Raw genomic sequence first — 23,703 nt, 5'->3', positions numbered from 1 at the left:
TTGGAGACCAACCAATTACTGCCCAAATAACTCCATGTTGAAAATTTGGCCAGGCAAACTCCAGATTCAAATGTGTACATGTGAACATATTCCTAACTATTCTAAGCTACGAGATCTGACGATTATGACGATACGTTGCGCTTCTTCATCTGCACTGGCATTGCTTAAGGAGGTGCACAATTGTAGACAAATCAAGATGGCAACACATATTGTTAAAAATTAAATTTCGCAGAATCAACGTAGGAACCCGGCAATATACAACTTGATGAATACTATGATGAAATCTTAAGTGTCCAGCACTTCGTGCTAGGATGTTGTACTTTTAACAGAAAGAGATTATATGAAGGGAAGTCAATGAAATATAATCAAGTAAATTCTGCTTGAAGGCAATGAGAGGTTACGCGCCGTTCACATGATAAGCCGCAGCATTCCAAGACCAACAGCTGTAACTGATGCAATAGTACCTGAATATTACCACAAAGAAAATAAGAAATTAGCCGAAAACTTTGTGTAGAATGTGCACAACCACCTGGGTGGTGATGACTCAAACAAATACACTGACTTAGATGTTGAGAATTACAATCTACTAACGGCTTGAAGTTCTCTAAATATTCCAAATACACTTTCAGAAGTACGCTGTAAAAGTGGAACTTAAAGGAAAAGGGGCGATACCTATGCAATACTTGATGACATCAAACTTAGCTGCCTCAAGCTGTGTCTTTAAGGAATGTATCTCCTGTTCCAAATTCATGAAATCAATTAATTGAGGAAGACCTACTGAAAATATTCTTTTACCAATGCTAGCGTGTATTTGAATATACGTAAATGCAATTGCACAAAAGCATTCCTGAGCATTTTTCAATTAACGAATGAACTAAAGAACCTTGAAGAAATGATCCAAAGCTATATGCAAAGAGAGATTGACAGGCATGCACAGCATGAACAACAGAAATATCAATGCAGGAGCAACAAGAGCGAATACCAATGAGGGACTTTAGTTCAGAATCGGTTAGTAGAGAGGAACGACTAAGGTGTAAAAGGGCTAAAAAAGTACACTGAGCAGGAAGAACAAGGTTACAAGCACAGATTATACTACTCAAAGGCTTAGAAAGAAAGCACAAGCATTAAAGCACGTCTCGGAAGTTTACTCTGTCAAGCTTGTTGGTCAAATTAGACGTTTCTGTAGATTGAGTGGAAAGTTCATCCCGAATCCGCCTGCAGGAAGAAACGTATGTTAACCGGTGCTTGTGCACGATACTAATATATGTAACAAAATGCTCAAAATCTATCAATCAAAACCTGATACTACATGAAAAATCAGCTATCTGACTTGACAAATTTGTTAAATCCAAAACAATCCTCCAAATTGGGAGCTGTTTCGACTAGGCACAGCAGTTACAAGTCCTACAGTAGTAACAATCTGGGAAAAGTTTCGCAGCAACATGTATCGAAAGAGAAGTACTTTACCCCCTCTCTAGATTTAAATCCAATCGTTGTCCTGAAGTTACTTTATCAATCGCATAACTGCAGGGAGAGGAGTGAAAAATATTCATAATGAGACATAGACACATCTTCAATAACTCAAAAGAGAGTAGAGAACTTCTCCTTCAGTAAATCTGCCACTACGTAGCCACGCGCTGGAAGATCACAACTAAAGAACAATCTCATAAAAGAAAATTTGGACTAAAACTTAGTCATCCACAAGTTTATAGCAGAAAGTAAAAATACTGTGACAAGATTAGTATAATTTGCATCATATTCTATGAGTGAAGTACTGCTTTATACTTGGATTCATTGCGCATCTTGTCGATGTCAGTGCGGAGTCTCTCCAACTCCTGCTGCAACATGGCGAAGTGATGATCCTACATCACAAGGTTCCACATAGCCCAACATCCAGTTAGACAAACATTAACAGATAATCGTCATCTAAATTCATTCAGTACACGAATGTATTCTGCTATACACCTTCTACACAAAAATACAACGGCTAATGCCAACAACGTTTGTCCCTAAACTAATGAGTTTACCCACTCCAGCTTAATGTGAAGACCAAAATATCTCGAAAAAAACCATTAGAGACTACTGAAAAAAAAGAATTATGTATTGGTAACAAGGAGAAACACCTGAGAGCTTTGCATTTGTCCTTTGAACTTTGAGAGAGCAGCTTCTGCTACCATTTCACTCTGCACAAATAAAAATATCCGCGATTTCAGTTCTCGAATGTCAAAAACATACCAGTCGCAAAAGCCTACAATCAAGTTTCACAATAAACCTGATTGCAAGGAGATCAGAACAGGCCAAATTCTCAAGCAAGAAGATTCCAAACGCAAGATAAACCTAATCTGGAGCTATTAGCCAAAGGACAATTTCAGCTCCAGGACAAACAGAATTGCTGGATGATCTTAAGGCAGCTGAAGAGATGATTTCTTTTCCTGGTTTCCGCTACATTTCACAATGAGGATATGCCTAACTCTTTCTAACAAGAAAATGGTCTTAAAAGTAAACGAGACAACCTAAACTACCACCCTGCAAAACAGTTTCTCATCAGAAAAGGCTGCAATACATCGTCTAAGAACAGGCCACTGGAGCAGAATAAGACTCACTCGCTGCATTTCATAAACCGAAGTGAACGTCTGGCCTACGTTCTCCAGGCTATCATTCAGAACCTCTGTCATGACCGCAGTAATAGCTTCCGACTGCTTTGGCGTCATGCCCTGCGACTCTAGCCTTCTCACCTGTAAAAAAACAACAGTCTTCTTGAGTTAATGCAATTTCAGGAGAGAGATTAGATTCTTCACACTCCTTGGTAAGCGACAAAAAGCACGACCTTAAAATTTCTGATCTAGCTAGTTCTATTTGTCCTTGAGCTATCCATCCTCAGATGAGGAAACTCTGTGAAAAAACCCTGGTATTGGAGTAAATGATTAAAAAATCGGCGACGAGCCGTTTAGAATTTGCAAGTACCAACCCTCCATCAAGTTTACACATATAAGTTAACCAGAACTTTGCAAAGGTTCAGATCACAAATTATTTCCAGAGTACAAAGTAATTTCCAAGCCAAGTCAAGACGAGGAAAATGACTTGATGATGTCTATGATTTCATTGGCAACGTAACTTTAAAATTAAAATTATAAAAAACAAAAAAAAACAAAAAACCCTGAAAACCCGACCTAAGATCAGCACCAAGTCTAGCAAGCATAGAAATCAACTTAACTAAGAAGAAAGCGATGACATTACCAGAGCTAGGGTATCCACAAGAAAGAGCCTCTTGCCCTTGGGAACCACAGCTTGCGAAGCATTCTGTGAATAGACATGACTCCATGCCCGTGGAAAGAATGGCCCGTCTACACTAGGTGCAGGTGCGATTACAGCGCCAACGTTATTGACGTCGACAGCATACGGTTGGGACGAGATAAATCTCCTGGTCACACTGCTACAAACGCCACATGCTAATCCATCTTCTCCGGACCAATTCAAGGCCGACCGTTGAGACGCCTGCTGCCGCACAGCCCTCCCGATCGCATGTGCCATAGCGGTACGAGCCTCTATCCGATCAAGCAACCATCATAAAACCAATCTCTCTTAATTTCCGACACCTTCTACAACAAAATGCTCAAATTTCATCGCGACATCAGACCTCATTGCCTCGGCTCTAAAACGATGACAATTCATCACCAGATCTATTGACCCACTCCTCAGCCACACCAAACGACTCCGCATGAAATTTCTGGCACTCCACACAGCACAAGCCATGAGATGAAATTTTCTACATGAAACGATCGGATCGACTAATGACCTCCGTCCTCATCCGCACCAAACTGACCGAATTCCACGGATTTCGCCTCCCATTGCTCTCCGTGATTCCAGAGAAATGAGCACAGTGAGCCCGGGTATATGGTAGGTCCGCATAGTCAGGGTACCTACGCATCTACACATTACCTGGGTATGAGATCTTCGAGATTAAAACTGAATCTGGAATCCGTGTTTCTGTTGCATTGACCACCTCAGATTTGATTTCGTCTGAGCCTTCACAGATCCTTCTTCATTATTAGGAAAAGTTCTTTAGGACGCTGTTGTTTAACTCTATTTTTAGTAGAACTCGATACAGACAAAGAAAAATAATGATTGAGTCAAGACACAATAAAGAGAGTTCTAATTTACGACAGACTTGAACCGACAATTGTGTCTCCGAGATGAGTCAACGCAAAGATTCCATTGTTGGTTTTGCAGCTTGATCGGTCTATCCGTGTAACGTTCTCCAATAGGTCTGATACAGACCGTGAATTCGGTCGTCTTGTGTTTTATGTCCATGTTCGGATGATTTGACAATTCTACTAGTAGGGACACTAGGTGATAGGAGTCATGTTTTGAACCAAATTGGTATGTTCACCTTCACAGGATTCAATATTACTTAAGTGGAGTTCATAAACCGTGAAATCACATCTAAACGGCCTCAGAAGAGTAACATATCCAGTGTGCAAATAGTGTGATGGTTGAATGTGATGCTCAAGCGCGTAAGGCCGGATTTTGTGACAAAACTGTTCTGCACCTAACCAACATAATTTGTGCGGGTTTGGTAGGATCTTTGCTTAAGGTTTTGTTACACGGCACTTAAAATAAATAGTTGGAGACCTAATATGCTGCAACTGTTGTGGACCTGTGATTTTAGCTGCCCATTGCATACGAATCATTCAGCTTGACAGCATATTCATGTTCGAGCGTGTAAGATATGAATCACATCACCAATAATGGAGTAGACAACAATTTGAGTTTAAATTTGAGGATAGGATTTTCATCATGTAGTACAATTGTAAAGACTTTTTAACTGCAAATACAGAAATCTCGTCAAGTTTCTCATCTTATTCTTGATCATTTCACTAGTTTTATATTGTGGTGTTTACAATGCGCTTCATTGCTGACTTAAGAAGTGTAACCATCCAACTTCAGCTGAGTAGAAATTGCATGTTCGTTTATTAGAGGAATCATTTTCTGACACTACGACTGAAAGCAATGAAAGCCATGAGGTTCAAGTAATTTCCATCACACTTTCGCTATGGTTGAGGTCCAACATAACCAAACTTTGCCTGCACTGCGGTGATAATTGATGTTCAATTAGCATGATCATGAATTCTTTTGAGAATCTTCGACATTCTAGAGGTAATTCTTTCGAGTTGTGATGTCCCGTCTTGTGACTAATTCTTTGGTGAAAGCACGGATGAGAGGTTCGTACAATTGCTTGAAATCGGTCCAACCAATGATACGCTTGCAAGGCTGATCTGCTGAAAAGGCCTCTACCAAAGCGTAATCAAAAGAACTGGAAAAGTGAAATATGCTTGCCAAGGAACACCTACAGCAGGAGACTTCTTTGTTCCAGAGCAAAACACCTGACATCCAATATGTGAAGGCTAAAGAGAACGATGGACTTAATTAATATTGCCTCTTTCCACGATTTTTGTGGACGGTCAGAAACGATTGCAGTAAACATTACGTGCACATGCTCATGATTCCTAGAATGTAAACGACAACATTACCGGGCAACAAACTAGGACAGCCGACCCACGAGCAACAAGACAGCCGCAATAACCGGCCTATCATCTTCGTGCTGTTCCCATAATTCCAGTTTATCACTGTGTGTTTTTTGTCGTTACACTGTTCACAACGCTCACAGACTTCTCCTTCAAACCCATGTTGAAAAAATTCAAAGAATGACACAGAAAGCCGGACTTGCTGCATAAAACCAAGATTGCAAATTACGATCATAACACGAAGAGGGCAAATACTAACCTCTAAAATCGTAAATTACTACAACCACACCGAGGTAAGTACGAATCAATGATCTGGTTCACAAAACTATATTGTAAATTTGGGACCACGCATCAACTCTGTCACACCACATCAATAAGAATTTGACCCTCCTCTGACTATACTTCCGCGCACTGAAATAAAAAGCCACCCAACTTCAAGCCAGACCACCAATAAGTAAATAATCAGCCTGCGTTCCTGCGACCAACCTGCATAATTTGGGCAACCACTTGCTTCCGAAGAAGCGAAAAAATGTAACCCACGGTGTCCTTATGTCAGCCGTATAAATTGTTGCATTTCACATTCTCCCACAATAGATAAAAGGAGAACCGTCACTAAAACAAAAAGCCAGGCAACTTCAAGCCAGACCACCAATCAGTAAATGATCCGCCTGCATTCTTGCGACCAACCTGCATAATCTCGGCAACCACTTGCTTCCGAAGAAGCAAAAAAATGTGGCCCAAATTGTCCTAATGTCAACCGTGGTCATTGTTGCATTTCACATACTCCCACAATAGAGTGAAAGAAAAACCGTCATCTTGCCAATCGTTCACGTGAACACAGAGTCAACATTACTACCACACAGCTGCATGACGAGTTCATTACATTCTACGTGACACCAGTGACATAGATCGTGCCAAACAAAGACACATCACTCCCCAATCCACGACACTCCACAACACACCATCTCTTACCCATTCCTCTGTCTCAACCTGCTACCTTCCGCCATACTCCACCCAATTACCACACCAACTCACCATCACACGCCCAACACAAACGTCTGCGAACTGAGCGCACCAACGGATTGCTCGATTTAAGTTATCACTCAGGTTCAACCCCTGTACAACAACTGCCAAGAAACTGCGCAGATCCCACCCACCTCCCTCTTCTCCCACCTGTCCTCAACTGCGCCTAATGTGGACCCTTCCCACGCTACAGTGCGGTCTTGTCACGTCGGCAAATTCGGTGTCTACACTGTCCAAACATACAACCTACGCTCTACGCTACTCGCCTACGGGGCCAATCCATGTACAAGTTTAACAGCATCAAATTGGGGACCCATCTACGCTGCGAATGCCAACCGCCGTTCACTATGTACTCCCGCGCCTGAGCTCCTCCCCGTCCAACATCTCCTGCTCCCCCCCCTACTCAACACACCACCCCCACGGTCTCTTATCCGTCACCGTGCCCACCTCCTCTCCTACCTTGCGCACGCCCCCCGCGCGCATCCCGCCTTCGCACGCTCCAGTCATCCAGACTCGCGTGTCCCTTATTGGGCTTTGCCATACGAAGAATGAACATAACCGCTGCTCCCAGCTTAACCTACTCCTAAACGCTTTTCAATGGATCGTACACGCGCAAACCTAGAAATTCACACCTGACCTCCTCCATCTTTACAATTTACATCCCACCCCCGCGCCCCCTCCTCCCCCACGCCCACCAATCTCGCCGTTGCCTCCCACTGCACATCCTCCACCCCCACCCTCCACGCCATTCCTTCCATCCCATCCTCTCACGCAGCCCCACTCCGCCTTCCTCCCACACCCCTCGCCCTTCCACCTACGAGTCCAGATCTGCCTGCTGCTTCGCTGCATGCGCAGTCCAAAACGCATGTGCGCGGGTCACCCGGTCTAGTAGATCCTGAGGAACCGGTTCTCCTCTCCGCTGATGAGGCGCGATGCGAGCGGTGTGCACCAACGTCTTCCACTTGTCCTGCACATCCGCCACCCCCATCACAACACATCAGTTCACCCGTCGCCCATTCCCTCACCCACTACCACACCGCACCACCCCTCCCCTTGCAACTGTCACCACCATATCGTCGTCATCCACCCCAACCAACGCACCTTCAAATCCACGTACGTCCTGTGCTTCGCTTGCTCGAATGCCCGCAACTTCACATCCCGCCACCTGCTTCCACACCACACCACCAGTCAGCATTCCCTCATCGCATCATCCACTTCTTTCCACTCTACCCCCCCCCCCAACACTACCACCCCCCTTCGTCATTTACCTGCCCGTCCCCAGCTTCTCCACTGCGTGCACCAGAGCCTCCACCTCCTGCACGCTGAAAGGACGCCGCACTCGTCGCTTCCCGTTGTCCAGAGCGCGAGCTATCTTGTTCCGCAGCGGCACCAGTGCCATCCCGCCCACGTTCTCCCCCCCGCTCACGCCGGGATGCAAGATGATCGCCCCCGATCCACCCACCGCCGAGTCCTGCCCGCAACTCTCTGGCGACGTGCATCCCGATTCCACCTCGTTCCGCGCACGCCTGCTCGCATCCGCCTGTGCGCGTATCGCCGCCAGAGCCCCCGCTGCAGCCACCCGCGTCGGATGAGCCGAGATCGCCATCCGCTCGCTCACGTGCTTGTTGCACCCTTTCACCGACTCCTCCGGGCTTACCGACACCGCCACCCCGCTTCGCCTCCCCTCCACGTACCCTTCCTGCTCGCTCGACGCCGACGGCGGCACGTACGATGGATCCGGGTCCACCACCGTCCCGCTCGACTTGCTCGCCCGCCCCTTCATCGCGCACCGAACGCTTCCATCTCCCATTCCCGACACCCCGCCTACTCCGTACACCGGGTACCTGCGCCAACCCACACGCCTCCTCATCATCACCCGTCTCTACCTCTACCCCCCTCTCTCTCTCTCTCTCTCTCTCTCTCTCGCTCCCGCTGCCACCCGCCCGCACACCCCCAACCCTCCCTAACATCCCATGCCCCACCAAAATCCATCACTCCTGCCTACCTCGGCGCCGGCTGATTCGCGGCTCGAGACAAAACCAGCAGAGGATCCTCTCCCGTCCCGCAGCTCGACGTCACCACGGGGCTCGGCTCCAACATGAACCCCACCGACTCCGCCTTCGCCTCCCGCGAAATGCCGATCTGCGACAGCGTCGCGCCCTCGTCCGGCACCTTCTTCCCTTGCATCAGCACTCGGACTCGAAGCCCACCTCCCAGCAAGTTCATCGCTGCGTCCATCACCGCTCTCTGAACACCACCGCACCGAACCACACAACCACCGTCACTCCACTCGCACCACGTCCCATCCTCAATCCGATCCCACTCCGCAACAACCTCACCCACCATCAAATTGCCACCACTCCCGCCCCTTACCTTCAGGCTCCCCACGCTCGCCGTCTCCGGCAGATCCACGAACAGCTCCGGCACCGTGAACGACTTTATGCTCAACTTCACTGCACAATCCCCCCAACACCACACCAACCCGTTACCTCCGCTTCCCATCACACTCACCCTCCCCACCCCCTTCACACCATTCCAACATCACTCTCACGCACCACACCTCCGCCCACGTACCATGTGTCTCCGCTGACTTCTTCGAACCCAATTTCGCCGATCTCGACGTTGGCGACGACGCCACGCTCGCTGCTTTTGCTGCACAAACGCGCACCCACACATCCCATCAATCTCCCATCCCAACCCCCCCCCCCCAACCATCCATCGCCGCCCCACACTCCCGCCCACCCCATCGCTCCCTCCCTCCAACATCTCCTAATCACCTCCACTCACCAATCCCACCCTACCCTCCACAACCACCACGGCTCACCCACGCCTCCTCACCCCGTCCCCAACTCCTCCCCCCTCCTCCTCGCACGCACGTCTCCACCTCCTTCCCGCTCATTTTACCCCCTTCCCACACCCACACCCACACCCCCACACCGCCCCTACCACCACACTCCCTCGAGCTCAAACAAGGCATACATACCACTGCGTATCTTGGCTGCAGCCGCAGGAGGCTCACCACCTACACACTCGTATTCTAGCTCCATCAAATCACTGCTGCTCAAATGCAAATCTGGACCGGTTTTGGGGCTACCATCCGCAACCTTCCTCCTCTTGTTCGCCGCTCCTCGCGTCGTCCGCTGTCGAGTGTATGCCCCCATCCCGCCCAAGTACGACTTCTTCCCGTATCCACAATCTGCACCCCACCACGCAACCACGCAGCTGAGTACAGAGCTCCTTAGCTTGCTGGACGCAAGCCTCATAGAAGTCCAGTACCAACCATCAGCACGCCCCCACACAATCACCGCATCCTGCCCACCCCCATAACAACTCTCCCTCCCCAACATCCCCACCATCACGCCACGCATTCCTCCTACCTTCGCTGCACCCCGAATCCGTCGACTCCATCTCCGCATGCTGCCGTTTCGCCCTCGTCCCGCCCACGTGGTTGCGCTTCGCAACCTTCACGGCCCTCCGCACCTTCAAGCTCCTGCTGTACGATTCTAGCTTCGTCGTCATTGTCTCCGGGTGAACGCGCTGCGACGTCCCATACCCGTGCTCCTTCTTGTAAAACTTCCCCTCCACTCTGCTCATCACCCTCCTCACCATCGGCCGACTGCTCTTGCACTCCGCCACCCCTGGACTTGCCACCGCCAACCTCCCGCACGAACCCCCCCTCCCTTTGCTCTTCCCCGACACCACCACCTTCCTCTCCTCCACCTCCACCTCCACCTCCATGCTCCCCGCATCGTCATCCTCCATCCCTTCCTCGCCTTCCTCCATCACCTCCGCCGACTCCCCGTACTCTTCGCTCTCCGACATCTTGCACTGCATCTGCATCTCCGCAACCGACGTCGCCGACCTCTTCCACCCCTCGCAACCACCTCCGTCCATCGGACCGCACACCCCCTCTGCCTCCATCGACTTCGAGCACACCAGCGCCTCACTCACCACCGCTTCCGACTTCGATGACGCCTGCTTCACGCCCACGCCCGCTTCCACCACCACCATCTCTTCTCCCACCACCTCCACCGCTGCGTGCGTCCTTTCCTCCGCTGCTGTGTCGCACGCCATCCCCTCGCTCGTCGCAGCTGCGCCAACCTCCTCCGTAGAATACCGCTCCACCTCTCTGCTTCCGCCATACGTTCCCGAAACTTGCACCATCTCCTTCACACCGCAGCGGGGCGACCCCACTTCGCCTCCAGCCTGCGTACTCGACATGTCACTATCACACACAGGCGCCATCACCTGCAATCCTCCGCCAACTTCACCATCAGCATTCCGCATCCACTGCACATCGCTCACCTCAAAACACGCATCTACCGCACCCTACACTCCCCACCCTCCACCACCCACATCCCATCCTCAACCAACATCGTCGCCGCCACACTTACCACGCCTTCCATCGCCGACCCCTTCGTATGTACAACCGCTCCGCTGCCCTCGTCCACCGCCACATCCTTCACAAACGCCCCCCGATCCTCTTCCTGTGCTGGACTCCGCGCCCCACAGCTCGCGCTTTCACCATCGTTGCTGCCCTCGACAGACACCTCGTCCACCGAGCTCACATGCGTCACGCCCCCTGCATACGCATTCCCGCTTCCACTCGACTGCGGTTTGTCCACGGACGTGAAGTCTTTCACGCTGTCCAGCCCTGATATCTGAGAATCCATCCCAGACTGCGACTTGCCCCTCGCGCCTTCGCCATCACCCTGCTTCGCGCCGTTCGGATCGTCGCTTCTCGCGTCTTGCAGTATCTGGCCTGCCACCGTCGCCAGCAGTTCGAACACTCCAGTGCGAGCCAGGTTCACGCCATGCCCCTTCGCGGCATCGCCTGATCGCCCCTGCACCTCAGTCACACGTGCATCACGTTAGAGGAATGAGAAACCATTCGCCAGATTCATGCAAGGAAATCTCAGCTCCTGCGACACAATTACGCTGCAATCGCCGAGGCGTCTACATACCGATGCTGGACTCATTGCATTCATGCCAGGGCAGACATCGTACCCGCTGCGACCGCAGACCACGCGGAAGCGTAGGGCCTTCGTATCCGGGAAAACCGCCACCAACTCTTCGAATCCGAGCCTCCATCCTTGCTCACGTTGCCTTTATTGAGAAACCATTTGAGCAACTTGTTGAGATTGTTGAGGATGATATAAAGTATTATTTGCGCCTCGATTGGATAATCCTGCATATCAAGGTAGAGTTAAAAATTGAGCGATGTGTTGGATATTTCTGTGGTAATTGCGGTTGTGCTGTTGCTAGAGTAGAAATTCTGAATTTCACTTGCATGCACGTTGGCGCGATGGTTCGGATCAGGCCGTACTTGTCTGATGTCATGAGTGAATATATTTCACCTGTCAGGACCACCGAGGTGTATTTTAGTTACGAATTGCATCATTCACGAATGGCAATTTGTTGATAGACTCTGTCTAAACTTTTAACAAGGTCAATTTGGCGGGTTAGAAAATCTATTGCAAAGGCGGTCATCACAAGTCAGCTTTAAAAAGTACGAGACGCTGTTTAATCTTAACTGTTATGGTGGCAGATAGGTCTGTGTGCCTCTTTCTGGCAACAGATCGAACTTTGTCTCGTAGATGGTGTTCGCAACGACTTAAGTCACACTAATGTGATTGTATTAATCTCACCTCAAGCATTATATGTACTAGCAACAGAAATCGTGCTTAGGCATTTCAACTGGTCCCAATCAGAATTCAATGGGGGTTAGACCGACAGCACACTCACACACATACTTCAGGTAGATTCGCAGTGTGACAATGACAAGTCGTAAGGTCAAACCTAGACGACGTCCCTAATGGTGTCACCGACACAGAAAAATTATTGAAGTTACATCGAGAAGCTCATTGTTTTGCACCAGAACGACATGGAGTCTTACGGTCATCAGACAGGAGATTTAAGCAGTTGTCCTCCATGTTGGATTACCGCACCATGCTTTTTTTTGGAGTACAGCGTTATCCTTCAAACATCTACGACCGGGGATTTGAGGCGAAGTCCTCGATCATCTCCTGACAAGCGTGTATATGGTATAGTAGAGATATCGATTATTAAATCAACATGAGCTTGTAAAATTACACTCATGGTGACTCACAACCGTGCTAAAACGCTAGCCAGTTCGTTACAAACTACGTTAACGTTCATATACAAAATTGGCCCCTCTTACTAATCAACAACCCCGTTATCAAGAAAACCAACTAGTTGCTAAGACGATGTGCACGTCACGGCAAAGATTAACCGAATATTAAGTACTCGGAGTAACAGTGTGAACTAGAAAATGTAATATCCATGATAAGTGGACAGGACGCAAGGATGTTTCTGCACTCATTACTCCAGATAAACGGCCCGTCCCTTCCACCAATCAAAGAATCGAAATATGCACTCGTCTCAACAAAAGGTGCAAAACGACGGAAAGCGATGAAACCGAAGTAATGCTAAGTGGATCCGGAGGAACTTAACTGAAAGCCCCTGTACAGACGACTTCCAAGGTTGCCCCCTCTATAAAATGAAACCATCACGCTCTGCCAGAGCCTAACAAACGACTTCAACATGCATTGCTAGTACACAGCGAACAACGATGCAGGTACTTGGACATTTTCTACAGTGTGACACAACCTAAAACTAAAACTGAAACTGAACAGATATAGTACTAATAAAATAGACAAACAGCGCAGGGATTCTATGTTTCGTGACAATAGGGCAGCGAGAAGCATACACAGCATTAGCGTCACTCGAACCACGAAAAGTAAATAGGTGTGTCATCCAAGACCAAAATTCCCTGAGGCAAAGACGTGCCCTCTAACTGCGATAGAAAGAAAGAACATGGAAAGAAGAAGAAGAAGAAGAAGAGAAGACCAAAAAAAAACAAAAACAAAAACAAAAACAAAACAAAAAAACTGATCAAACCACTTAAGCTCTCCACGAAGAACAATTCTTAACCCTGCTCTGATAACCTTTCGTCCTAACGGAAGACTCGCCGCGATCTACAACCTCAACCATAACTTGGCTCTTAGTATCCTAGCTCGAAAGTCGCGAGAGAGTAAACAGCGAATACAACAAACAAATACACAACAAAAACTATCATCATTGCATCAGAACACACCTTGAACTACCCGCTCCATATTCAACATCGCAGGGCCCGTTACAACAACGTACATGGACGCGTCCGAAATTCAGGGGCGTAGAAAAGGACATTGACTGATAGTCACGAGACGAAGTCTAACACATACAAAATAACTTCCTTGAAAATCAAATAAAACATAATAAACTAAAAAGAGATCCAGCATTTACGGATCAGTAGACTGCATAACAAGCAGGATCCTGTAGCAACGAGCGACGCCCGCCCAGGAACATAACAAACGAAATCGTGCCAAGCCTAAGCGACACCTCTGGTATCATAATGAAATAATCAGAATCAGCTACATTCAGTACAAACCGAAAAGCAGTAATGCTCTTAAACCTCTATTTCCACATAACTACTCGGTCATGATTTCTTTCAAACAATTTAAAGAAACCACTGCCAAGAACTCTTGTTCCTAACGATCACCACTCAATCACGCCCCTAACCCCTCAACCTTCGACCTTCAACCTTCAACTTCACGGCCACCCTCCCCTCCTAACCCAACCCAATCATACTACTTCTCCACCACCACTTCTTCTCCACTCCTCGCTTCCATCTCAAACTCCTACGACGCACTCCACTCCTCCCACACAATGCATCCCTCTACACCACTCCCCGAATCCAACACCCTCTTCTCATCCCGCATCCACAACAACAATTCCTCCCCCATCTTCCCACTCAACTGCCCCACACTCGACTCCTTCCATGTCCACCACCACCCACCACGCTCCTACCATCAATCGCCCCACCATACACCCGATCTCAATCATCCCTCTCCCACGCTCCTCGCACCTACCTCACACTCCCTCCCAACATCCACTTCATCCCTACCTTCGCCACAACTCTTAGCTCTCCACCATCAAAATTACCCTCCCTCCACCCCGGCCTCTCACAACCAACGCGCCCACACTCAATCCCACAAACCGGTCCTCCCTTCCACCCGCACCCGCCCTCCCAACCTCCCACCATCGCCTTCCCGCGCCAAATCACATCAAAAACCCCGACAACACCGCCACCCCATTCAATTCCCAAACCCTTCCCAGAGTCGAGTCCACACCTTGAACACGCCACCGATTGCAAGATGCACGCCCAACACAGGGACGCAAATGCCCCGATCGAAGCCGCACCTTGGTACACCAACCCGCGCGCAACCAACACCTCACCGGCGCCAACGAATTGGAGAAGCAACGCCCAGAGGTTCCAAAGGAGAATGGAGAAAGGTAAGCCCAGTCTCAAACGCAGACACACACAGCATGCAAGTCATGGGACGAGAGAGGGGGAGCGAAGAAGCAGAAAACGAGTCCGTCAGGAGAGACGACGAAAGCAACATCCCTTCCCAAGTACCACGACGTCGCACGGGCCACCCGGTCAGCCCGCGTTGCCATCTGCCCGGCCGGCAGCCATACCCGGGGTATACGGGGGGATGGAGGGAGGGGCAGCGCGGGTCGTGGGCGGGGTTTGGGTGCCAGGAGAGTGGGTGGCTGTGGAGTGGTGGGGTGCCCAGTGTCACGAATGAGCTCTCATGGAAAGAAAAAGCGCACCTGGGGGACGACGACCAGGGGTCACTGCCCGCCGGGCAGCTGACCGGACCCTTCCCCACCCCCCCACCACCACCAACCATGTGCTTCACCTCAGCTCCGTGCCCTTCTTCACTGCAGCTGATCTTGCGCACTCTGCGGGAGCTCACGAGGTGAATAATGAAAAGCGGATGACGTAGGTGAAAACAAGAATTGCTGAAAAGAGGCGAAGTGGTGCACAGCAATTTGCGTGTCGTGTGGAGTATGTTTCCTTGTAGGAGTGTGTGCCATTGTCACCTCATTCTTCTTTTTTCCTTGTTCTGTCTCTTTTCTTTTCTTTTCTTTTCTTTTTTAGTTTTCCTTTAGCTTTGCCGGGTCACTACGGTTTTCCTTTCTTTATTTTTATTTTTATTTTTTAATAAGCCTGATTCCTCTCTAGGGTTTTGGTAGGGTTTTACTACTCCCAATTAAAATCGAAGTGGATTAGAATTTTTTTTTCTCTCTTCTCCGGTTAATATTCCTTTTCCCTTTTTTTTTCTTTTTTTTTTCTTTTTTTTTTTTTCCTGCTTTTACTATGATTCTGGTACCATTACACAATAGTTTGTCACACTTAATGCTTTACTCTCGAATAGCAAGGTTCTCACAATTCAACTCATTATTCTGGATGCTTTTGATTACCATGAATGATTCCATAAATAATATTGCAGTACAAGTTTTCACCGGGTTGCGATGATATCATGTGGTGCTATGTAAAATGAATGAAACAAGAAATCGATAAGTCGTATAATTCATTACTTCGTAATATGTATTTGATATTATGAATGCATGGATTCAGAGTGCAGCTTTAGAAGAACACGGAATCTAGCTTTTTTTGCACAAAATGGACGGATGATTTTGACCAAACATCCAAATTGAACAGAATGTCCCAATGAAGCCCACGGGAACAATTCATGCTGTGTCATAAAGCTTGAAAAGGTCGTTAATCATTGTGCGAAGACGCCTGGAGTGAGGAGGTTGCCATGTAGAACATGCCCTTCAGATTCGACTTCCAAGTGAGCATTGAAGCCGAACCCCGACTTCAAAGATGCCCCGAATACAAGACTCCATCGTGAAATTCACGAAAGCGGAGATCAGGTTGACGACATCCTCATTTGGAGGTATCACCCCCGCCCGCGCGCGGTTCACCCCCCCCCCCCCAGCACATTAGGCACCTCTTCCAAATCCCGAATCACATGCCGTCCTATGCGCTGACACTAGGTAACTTCTCAATAAAAACAATGGGTATATCTCCAATTAACTAAATTACCGCTATATGGATAGTTATCTCTTTAGTCGAATATGGGAAATGAATATGATCCTCCACAACAAGTCTGTCCACATTTTACTAGTAGGCCAATTTCACTGGTAAGGAATGTCACCAATCTTTTTAGAGAGTAACAACAATCCTATTACTTTCAATGGCTCATGGTTGATGCATGTTACGTATATGACAGGAACATCACCCAATCTTATTGTATCAATCCTGTTTGATTGGATAAAGGAGGCCCCTTTCGACACTCCAAGTTTTGTTTGCCAGAGCCTATGTGAAAGAAGTTAATTCAAGTTTTAAATAGAAACATAACCTCAAATAACAATAAATACTTATTATGTTCAGAAAGCTACAAACACTAGATCAATGATGTAGTAATCATTCATATATAAAACACAATTTTAGATTTTATTTGGTAATTGTCAATCATCGTGTTTACTATGTTTAGGTTTGAACTAACAGGAGCAGGAATGTTGTCATTTAATTGTACATTCTTTCATTGAATTTGGTGCATGTATATGTATTTGTATACATGTCATTCAGAAAGACTCAATGTCACAGTTTCATCCTTTATCCAAAATGTTAAATTTTATGAGTGATACGCTTTGCTTTGTTTTTTCTTTTCTTTTCTTTTCTCTTCTTATCTTTTTATTGGCAATTATATCATGAATTACAATTTCAAAAAATCTTGATGATTATGGTCAGTAAAATTATTAAAGTTTATGGGCAAGCGTACATAATATATATAATTAAGTGAATTAACTGATTGACATTATATTGACAGCTCATGTATCACAAATTCGGCTCTGGTACCATGGACAACAATAGAGCTAAATTCTCCTTCTTTCAACAAAAATGAGAATCCATACTTTCTAATCCTAAGCAAAAAAACCAAATCATAAGTATACAAACAAAAAACTTAAAATTGTGCAAAATTAACAGTTGCAAATGCTACCAGAATACTGGCATACTTGAAAATGTTCCATGCTCTAATCATTCTAACTGCAACCATTTCAAATGGCCAGGGTAGTAAAATGAAAATATGGAACATAAAACAAAGTCAAAGTGAATCTTAAGATTGCAAAGCACTGAGCAAAGGGATGCAAGACTAATACAGCACAACATCACTTCCTTGAAGTTGTTCAATGAAGTATATTTCAAATCAGATATGGATGAATGTTATTTCTTGGAACCAACTGTCCATCCATGGAAAGTACCCAAATTCCCACAGCACCAATGTATGACATTCATGAAAATAGGATGGGAGTGGATCTGTTGGCTTATTTGTTGTTTTCACCCCCCTCTCCCATGAGTTCTGAAGTTGAGTTCTTTGTTCTTTGGGTCCCATTTGTCTTCCACAACCTTTGCTTTGTGTGAAGTTTGCTAAAAGTGTAGCTTCTGGCATCATGTGTGATGCAAGATGAACCAAGTTCATGGCACTCACTATGTGTTTCCAAATGAGTCCAAAGAGTGTGTTTTTTAGTTTCTTTTTTTCTAAACAAAAACCAAGGAATACCTAATGCATCATTGAGGTGATAAAAGTACATCAAACTACTTGATTTTATATACCCAAAGGGAGAGCTAAGAGTATTAACAAGAAAGAATATTTGCTAAAGCTAATTCATTTATACATTTGTGTAAAATCACACTGCATTAAGATTCTCTAAAGTCCCATTTAATTAACTTGTCATCTCTAGATCTTAGTATGTGTTTTATTATCCATGATTTATCCCATCTCTTGACTAATGTAGTCTCATGTGTTTGGATGTTTTATCACTATTTTTTTTGATAAAATTTCAACAAATTTGTCCATATTCATTTAGACCTTGTTGTTTAGATTAAATTAGGCTTTTAGATTGGAGTTTACACTATACTTCATTTTTTTTTTAAATGTATGTTCCTCTAAATCCAAATAGTCCATAGACAAAGCCTCCTTAACAAGAACCAGATCTTCCAAAAACTTTTAAATTGAAAGAGTAAGGTTATAGCAAAAATAACTCACTTCCAAGTGAAGGATTTCTAAAGACCTAATTTCCAAGAGTTTAATGTTAATTTGAATGAAAGAGAGGTGGCTCAATTCTAAATATTATGTGCTTGATGATATTTCCATAAACTTCAAAGAATTGATTTTGGCTTTTGTGGGTGATATAAAGCACAATGAATATCAATATGAGTGTCAATTTTTTCCTCTATATATTAACATGTGGGGTGGGACCACTTGCTATTCCAATTAAACAAGAAGTCTTAATCTAATTGTGAGCTCCATATGCAAACCACAAAATTGGCAATTGAGGTAATAACTTGAAATAGCTTCTTGCCAAATATGACAAAATATGTCATGAATTCTTCACAAGTGATCCACAAGTATGTGTGATTGAAAGTCAATTTACTAGGTCCAAAGATTTCTAAATCCAACTAGGATACTTTGATAATTCTAAATATTTTAGCATTATTTTAAAATTTTCAAATAATATCTATATAAAAGCCGAAAATGCTATACAGCGTGTATTTAATTTTTGATATATAAATTAAATTGGATTTACTTAGATTATTTTAGATAAAGCACATATATTCTTAACAGTACACACTTCCAATTTTATGTATAAATTTTTTTGAAATAAAAGTTCCACCACTCAATATTAATCTTTCCATGATCGATGGGAGGAAAATCAATAGTTACAATTTTTGTGGTAAGTGTGAATTTTGGAATTTCAGAATTCTTTCAAACAGAACGCATCAGTCCATTAAACTTACTCTTCACCCTTGACAATCCTGTCATATCTGTTGCATACTTCTTATGGGGTCAAATGTCTGGAAAACCAATCATAATTCACACACACTCTGGATGCGAATTGAATTGGGAGCGTATGGGCACAATCTCCCAAACGAGGAACGCTGTCCAACCACGGCCAAAGGGAAGCATTTCCAGGCCTCTCCACCTAAATCCGCGCTATTAGGCGTGTGAAATGCACCAACCGCCACACAAGATACATGCGGCCACGGTCTTACAGGAAAATCCTGTCCCTCTGAAAGCGAGCCCCTCCCTCCTGACAACCCTTTTCCTGCGGGCGGCTCTTCAGGCGCGGGGCCGGTCGTGGGAACGATCCTCTATCACCGCTCCACCATTGAGGAAGCGGCACTTGGAACCGCGTTGCGTGAAGGTCAGAAGGTCGCCATGGTGGAGTCACCCTCCTGGAAGTGCGACTTGACTTTGGAATGCAAAGGGAGGGAAGGGGGGAAACAACAACTGGAAGAAAAGTTCAGAATGGGGTTCATGCCTCCCCAAGGCCAGAAAGAGAAGGGAGATAAAATCTTTCAAAAGACAAAGAAAGTTGAACATGTACATTGTGTTCTGTGATCAACTACTCTTGCTGTGTGTGTGTCTGAGTGAGTGAGTGAATGGAGCTGGGCATCATACTGTGGGAACAAAATCTTATCCCATCTCCATTTCGGAAGAAACGGCCCAAGCTTGGGTAGGTGGGAACAGCTTTTGTGGATTGGCCTATGATTGTGCTGACAGAGAGAAGGCTCTGGAGGACCACAACTTCACAGACTGAAAAGCAAGGAAGGCCAATCCAACCACATTGAGATTGGACACAAACAATGAAACCATCCATAACATTAAATGATAGGATTCCCACAATGCGGGAAGATAAAGAGCCACGAGTATGTTCTTAAAAGAAAGAAAGAAACTTGTTGTGAGTTGATCCTCATCAAGAGGCGTCCTTCTCCCCTCCCCCAATGAGGGAGAGGAAAGATGACTATTGTGCACCCTGAGCCCCAACCAAGGCGCCCTTCACTAAAAGCAAGCCATCTAATTTGACTGCTTCTTTGTTAAATGCAAAGAAAATTAGACTTGGGTTTTTCTCAATCCTGTTATCTCCTTGCCATTTCTTGTGGCAAATTTCAGGCTTTCATTACTCATGCCCAGTTGTATGCTTTGAGATGCAAAAATGTGAATATATACATAGATATATGTCCCCAACTTTGTGCATGTAGGTATAATAAAACAATAGGTCTTAATACAAACCTTTAAAGTTATAGATGTAAACCACTAGGCTTAAATTTTTTAGGATGTATGGGAGGTAACTTTAATTCAAATAACCAAAAAATGAGTCTACTATATATATATATATATATATATATATACCTTGTATGAAAGTATTATGACCAGCTTTGTGGACATGCTAACAATTATCTTGGTAAAATATGAATAACAATCCTAGAAGAGGCTCATTCTCTGTGATTTTTTCATGGAAAATCAACAACCTTCACACATAGAATTTGCCACAAAATTTCAAATTATTCACATATATATATATATATATATATATATATATACATTTCAAATCCAGCTGTGTCAAAAGACTTGTATTTCACAGGAAGTGACATCTTTAAAGATGCACATTTATTTTTTTCTCATGATGAAATCCTCTCGTGAGGTTTTTCACAAATTATGCGACGAACAAACCAAAATGAGTTTATTTTGCATTTAGTTTGTCTTTTCTGTTTTGTTTTGAGGTTTGAGACTATATTGTAATGAAGCGATCATTTAGACGGTGATTTGGCTGGGTGTGAAAATTGTGGTTCTCGTCGAAATAGGCTTGTGATCACATAATCCTATTTTATGGTCCTAATCCCAGAATTTACTTTTGTCCTCCAATCTGTGATTCGCAGTGACTCATCTCCACTGCCCACTTTCACGGCATCCACAGAACTATACGAATTGTGTTGTGAGGTTGTTTCCGTGTGTTGGCGTTGGGCACCTGCCGCGTGATTTCTGTGTTTCTGATTGCATGCCACATCAGGATCTACACGCGGCAATCAATGGTTCGTTGTTGAGATACCGCAAATATGTAAACCCCACGGGTGAAGAGAGGGAACGAAGCTAGGTTGGCGTCCTTTTTAACGCCGCTCCGATCTATTTCACTTGTTTCCCGTAAAGGATGCCTTCAACATCACATGTTCCCCAAAATTCTTGTGTGCCCATTCCAGTTTGAAGATGGTAACGAAGGTGACGCAGTGTAACCACAATCAGTGATCAATAAATAAAAAGGTAATAAATGAAAGGTAGGCAGTTTTTTGTGTTTCTCTGCACAGAAGTTTCCTTCTTCGAATACTCATAATTCTGCAAGCTTGATTCCTGTGCAGAATTTGGCCAAGTTGTCCCACCATCAACCAGCATATTCCTCCTCTTGCGAGCGGCGTTCTTGCAAGGTAAACAGGAATCCTATGGCAATAAGCGGTGCTTGAAGACAATACCACAGGTTCATCCACAAAACCAGAACGCCTGAGGTGATGCACAACTCTCCAGTGGAATGTGACTGACACTGACACATCTTGCTCACGCCGGAAGCAACGTCCGCATGGTTTCAAGTACAGAAGAAGGCGAAGAGGAAGAAGAAGCTGGCGCAGCGAACTTTTTGTGGATGGACTGACGCGGGTAACGGAGGAGGAAAAATTTATTTATCCAAAACGGTACTCAAACACAAATGGGTTGTAAATTATCCTTCACTGTGATTCGCTCACGTGTGTCTGTTTACACAGGGCCGAGGTTTCGTTCGTGTAGGCTACAGGAAAAGCTCGGGAATTCTGCACTTTGGGGAACTTGGAGGTGGACAATTGCAGTTGGGGGTGGATTGATTATGTACCAAAAGGTGATGTACATGTGATGGAGTTTTGAGAGGGGTTTGATATCGCTCGGCCACCTTTCCAACTTCTTCCACCAATGTTAATCCACAACGAGGTCACGATGGCAACATCCTCCATGTGAGCACGTGGGGAGGCTCCTCTTTCATCCCTTCTTCTACGCTGTGCCGTGTTGTGTACATTCCTCGTCCTGCCATCTTCTTCGGACGCTCTCACTCTCACATCCACACTACCAGCAGAAATTCGCTAGGATTATAGCACATTCCAAACTCAGATAGTGGAGACAAAGTGAGATGCTTGTTACAAAAGTCTTCCTGGTCGTGCATTGACCGAAGATCAATGATTGGAACAGCCATTCCCCGAGGCTTCTGTAACTTCTACTGGTGGCCTGCGTTGCGTTTGCGTTGCGTGTAATTGATTGTCATTAGTTGCAAATCACCCGTGCTCCTGTGAAAAGCGTTGCTTGGAAGATCCAGGGAGAGCCACTATTTAATAAATGGTTTCAAGAGGTGAATTCAGAGTGACGGAGAACTAGAAATTAAAAAGAGGGAAAAAAGAGATGACGTGGCTGTGTGATTAAATGGGGGAGGCTTACCTCTGAACAATCAAATTTTTGTTTTTTCTAAAATATTTTTGTGACTAAATTGTGACACCGACCATGTTTTTCATTGATGTCTCACATGTTTACATAAATACAAATATGTAGAGCGCTGCTGTCGGGCTTCTCATGGACCTGTTCTCTTTCTAAACTGCGTCGTCGTAGCTCTGCTGGCCCGGACCCACCTGATCTGTTGGTCCTATTTTCACTCCATGAGCAGGTTTCAGAGTCAGTTGCACACCTGAAGAACCTAGCGCAAACCATTCCATCCCCTTCGCCAGCCACTGTCTTCCACAATCCATATTTAGTAGAAACTCCCACAGGGCGGTTCTGACGTATACCTGGAGAGATTCCAATACGCTCTTGCAGTGTGGTTGAACCATTCCCGGATCATGCCTTCTCTGTGCTCCGTGGTAATTCGGAGACCACTCTCAACTCGTAACGACATATTACCTGAGTTGCATATTGGGTAATCATTAGAAGGATACAACGCACGAATCAGGGGGAGGATAATTCCTATGGAATAGTCCACGAAAGACACATCATAAGTTGGGGGGGGGGGGACTCAGAGCAAAGTTCTGTGATTCAAAGTGACTAAATTCCCACGCATCTGAAGTCACAGCGAGGTCAACAGATCGCAACACACAAGTTGCAGTGATACTCGTTTTGCTGGAGGGACGTTGCTCCACTCCATCAGACTGCCTTCACGTAAATGTCCAGTTTCGAGGGGGATCCGATAGCACTGCGTGGTAATGGAGATGGCTCAGGCAATGCGACCGCAGGATGCGGCAGCTACACAGTTACACAGAGATTGCCAGGACAGGAGAGGGAGGTGCAATCTTCCTTTGAAGCGTTTCGTTGTACAAAAGGGAGATGTGTTCGACAAGGAAGGCTTTGTGGGTAATGTCCTGCACAAGTCTAGGCAGCTTTGCGGCAGTGACAGGGGA

General features: G+C 45.8%; 2 protein-coding genes and 1 long non-coding RNA gene across 6 annotated transcripts; 1 reads left to right on the top strand and 2 right to left on the bottom strand.

Moving 5' to 3' along the window:
• Positions 1-15: 15 nt before the first annotated feature.
• On the bottom strand, positions 16-3,854 carry LOC112295237 (protein FMP32, mitochondrial). The gene is made up of 8 exons (XM_024546527.3): positions 3,238-3,854; positions 2,604-2,735; positions 2,124-2,183; positions 1,786-1,862; positions 1,468-1,524; positions 1,149-1,215; positions 673-736; positions 16-464 (listed from the first exon to the last, which is right to left on the bottom strand). The coding sequence occupies exons 1-8, from the start codon at positions 3,529-3,531 to the stop codon at positions 409-411; spliced, it is 807 nt and encodes a 268-aa protein (XP_024402295.1). The 5' UTR covers positions 3,532-3,854; the 3' UTR covers positions 16-408.
• Positions 3,855-6,582: 2,728 nt separating this feature from the next.
• LOC112295236 (uncharacterized) lies at positions 6,583-15,003 on the bottom strand. 4 transcript variants are annotated; one of them, XM_073540816.2, is made up of 12 exons: positions 14,741-15,003; positions 11,839-11,905; positions 11,556-11,736; positions 10,943-11,392; positions 9,926-10,796; positions 9,532-9,744; positions 9,123-9,200; positions 8,922-9,001; positions 8,554-8,795; positions 7,817-8,392; positions 7,650-7,713; positions 6,583-7,515 (listed from the first exon to the last, which is right to left on the bottom strand). In XM_073540816.2, exons 3-12 carry the CDS (start codon positions 11,637-11,639, stop codon positions 7,363-7,365), a joined length of 2,811 nt encoding a protein of 936 aa, XP_073396917.2. In that variant the 5' UTR covers positions 11,640-11,736; positions 11,839-11,905; positions 14,741-15,003; the 3' UTR covers positions 6,583-7,362. The 4 variants fall into 4 exon arrangements, with proteins under 4 accessions (XP_073396917.2, XP_024402291.2, XP_024402293.2 ...); XM_024546523.3 differs by having other exon boundaries at positions 11,875-11,905; XM_024546525.3 differs by having other exon boundaries at positions 9,643-9,744; positions 11,875-11,905.
• A 6,420-nt stretch (positions 15,004-21,423) lies between these two features.
• LOC149987442 (uncharacterized) lies at positions 21,424-22,318 on the top strand. Its single transcript, XR_016498364.1, has 2 exons — positions 21,424-21,565; positions 21,661-22,318. It is a non-coding gene; the product is annotated as an uncharacterized LOC149987442 (long non-coding RNA).
• The last annotated feature ends 1,385 nt before the right edge of the window (positions 22,319-23,703 follow it).

The sequence above is a fragment of the Physcomitrium patens genome, chromosome 18 (genome assembly GCF_059467195.1).
Source record: "Physcomitrium patens ecotype Gransden chromosome 18, ASM5946719v1, whole genome shotgun sequence".
Taxonomy (NCBI): Eukaryota; Viridiplantae; Streptophyta; class Bryopsida; order Funariales; family Funariaceae; genus Physcomitrium; species Physcomitrium patens.
This window is presented reverse-complemented; position numbering and strand designations above follow the sequence as displayed.

Coding starts and splice junctions, on each gene's coding strand:
- LOC112295236 (XM_073540816.2), bottom strand. CDS start 11,639: ATGGAGGCTCGGATTCGAAGAGTTGGTGGCGGTTTTCCCGGATACGAA. Junction 9,201..9,531: donor TGCAGCCAAGATACGCAGTG/GTATGTATGCCT, acceptor GCGTTTGTGCAG/CAAAAGCAGCGAGCGTGGCG. Junction 7,516..7,649: donor GGACGTACGTGGATTTGAAG/GTGCGTTGGTTG, acceptor GCGGATGTGCAG/GACAAGTGGAAGACGTTGGT.
- LOC112295237 (XM_024546527.3), bottom strand. CDS start 3,531: ATGGCACATGCGATCGGGAGGGCTGTGCGGCAGCAGGCGTCTCAACGG. Junction 1,863..2,123: donor GACAAATGCAAAGCTCTCAG/GTGTTTCTCCTT, acceptor CTTGTGATGTAG/GATCATCACTTCGCCATGTT. Junction 1,525..1,785: donor AAGATGCGCAATGAATCCAA/GTATAAAGCAGT, acceptor CTCTCCCTGCAG/TTATGCGATTGATAAAGTAA.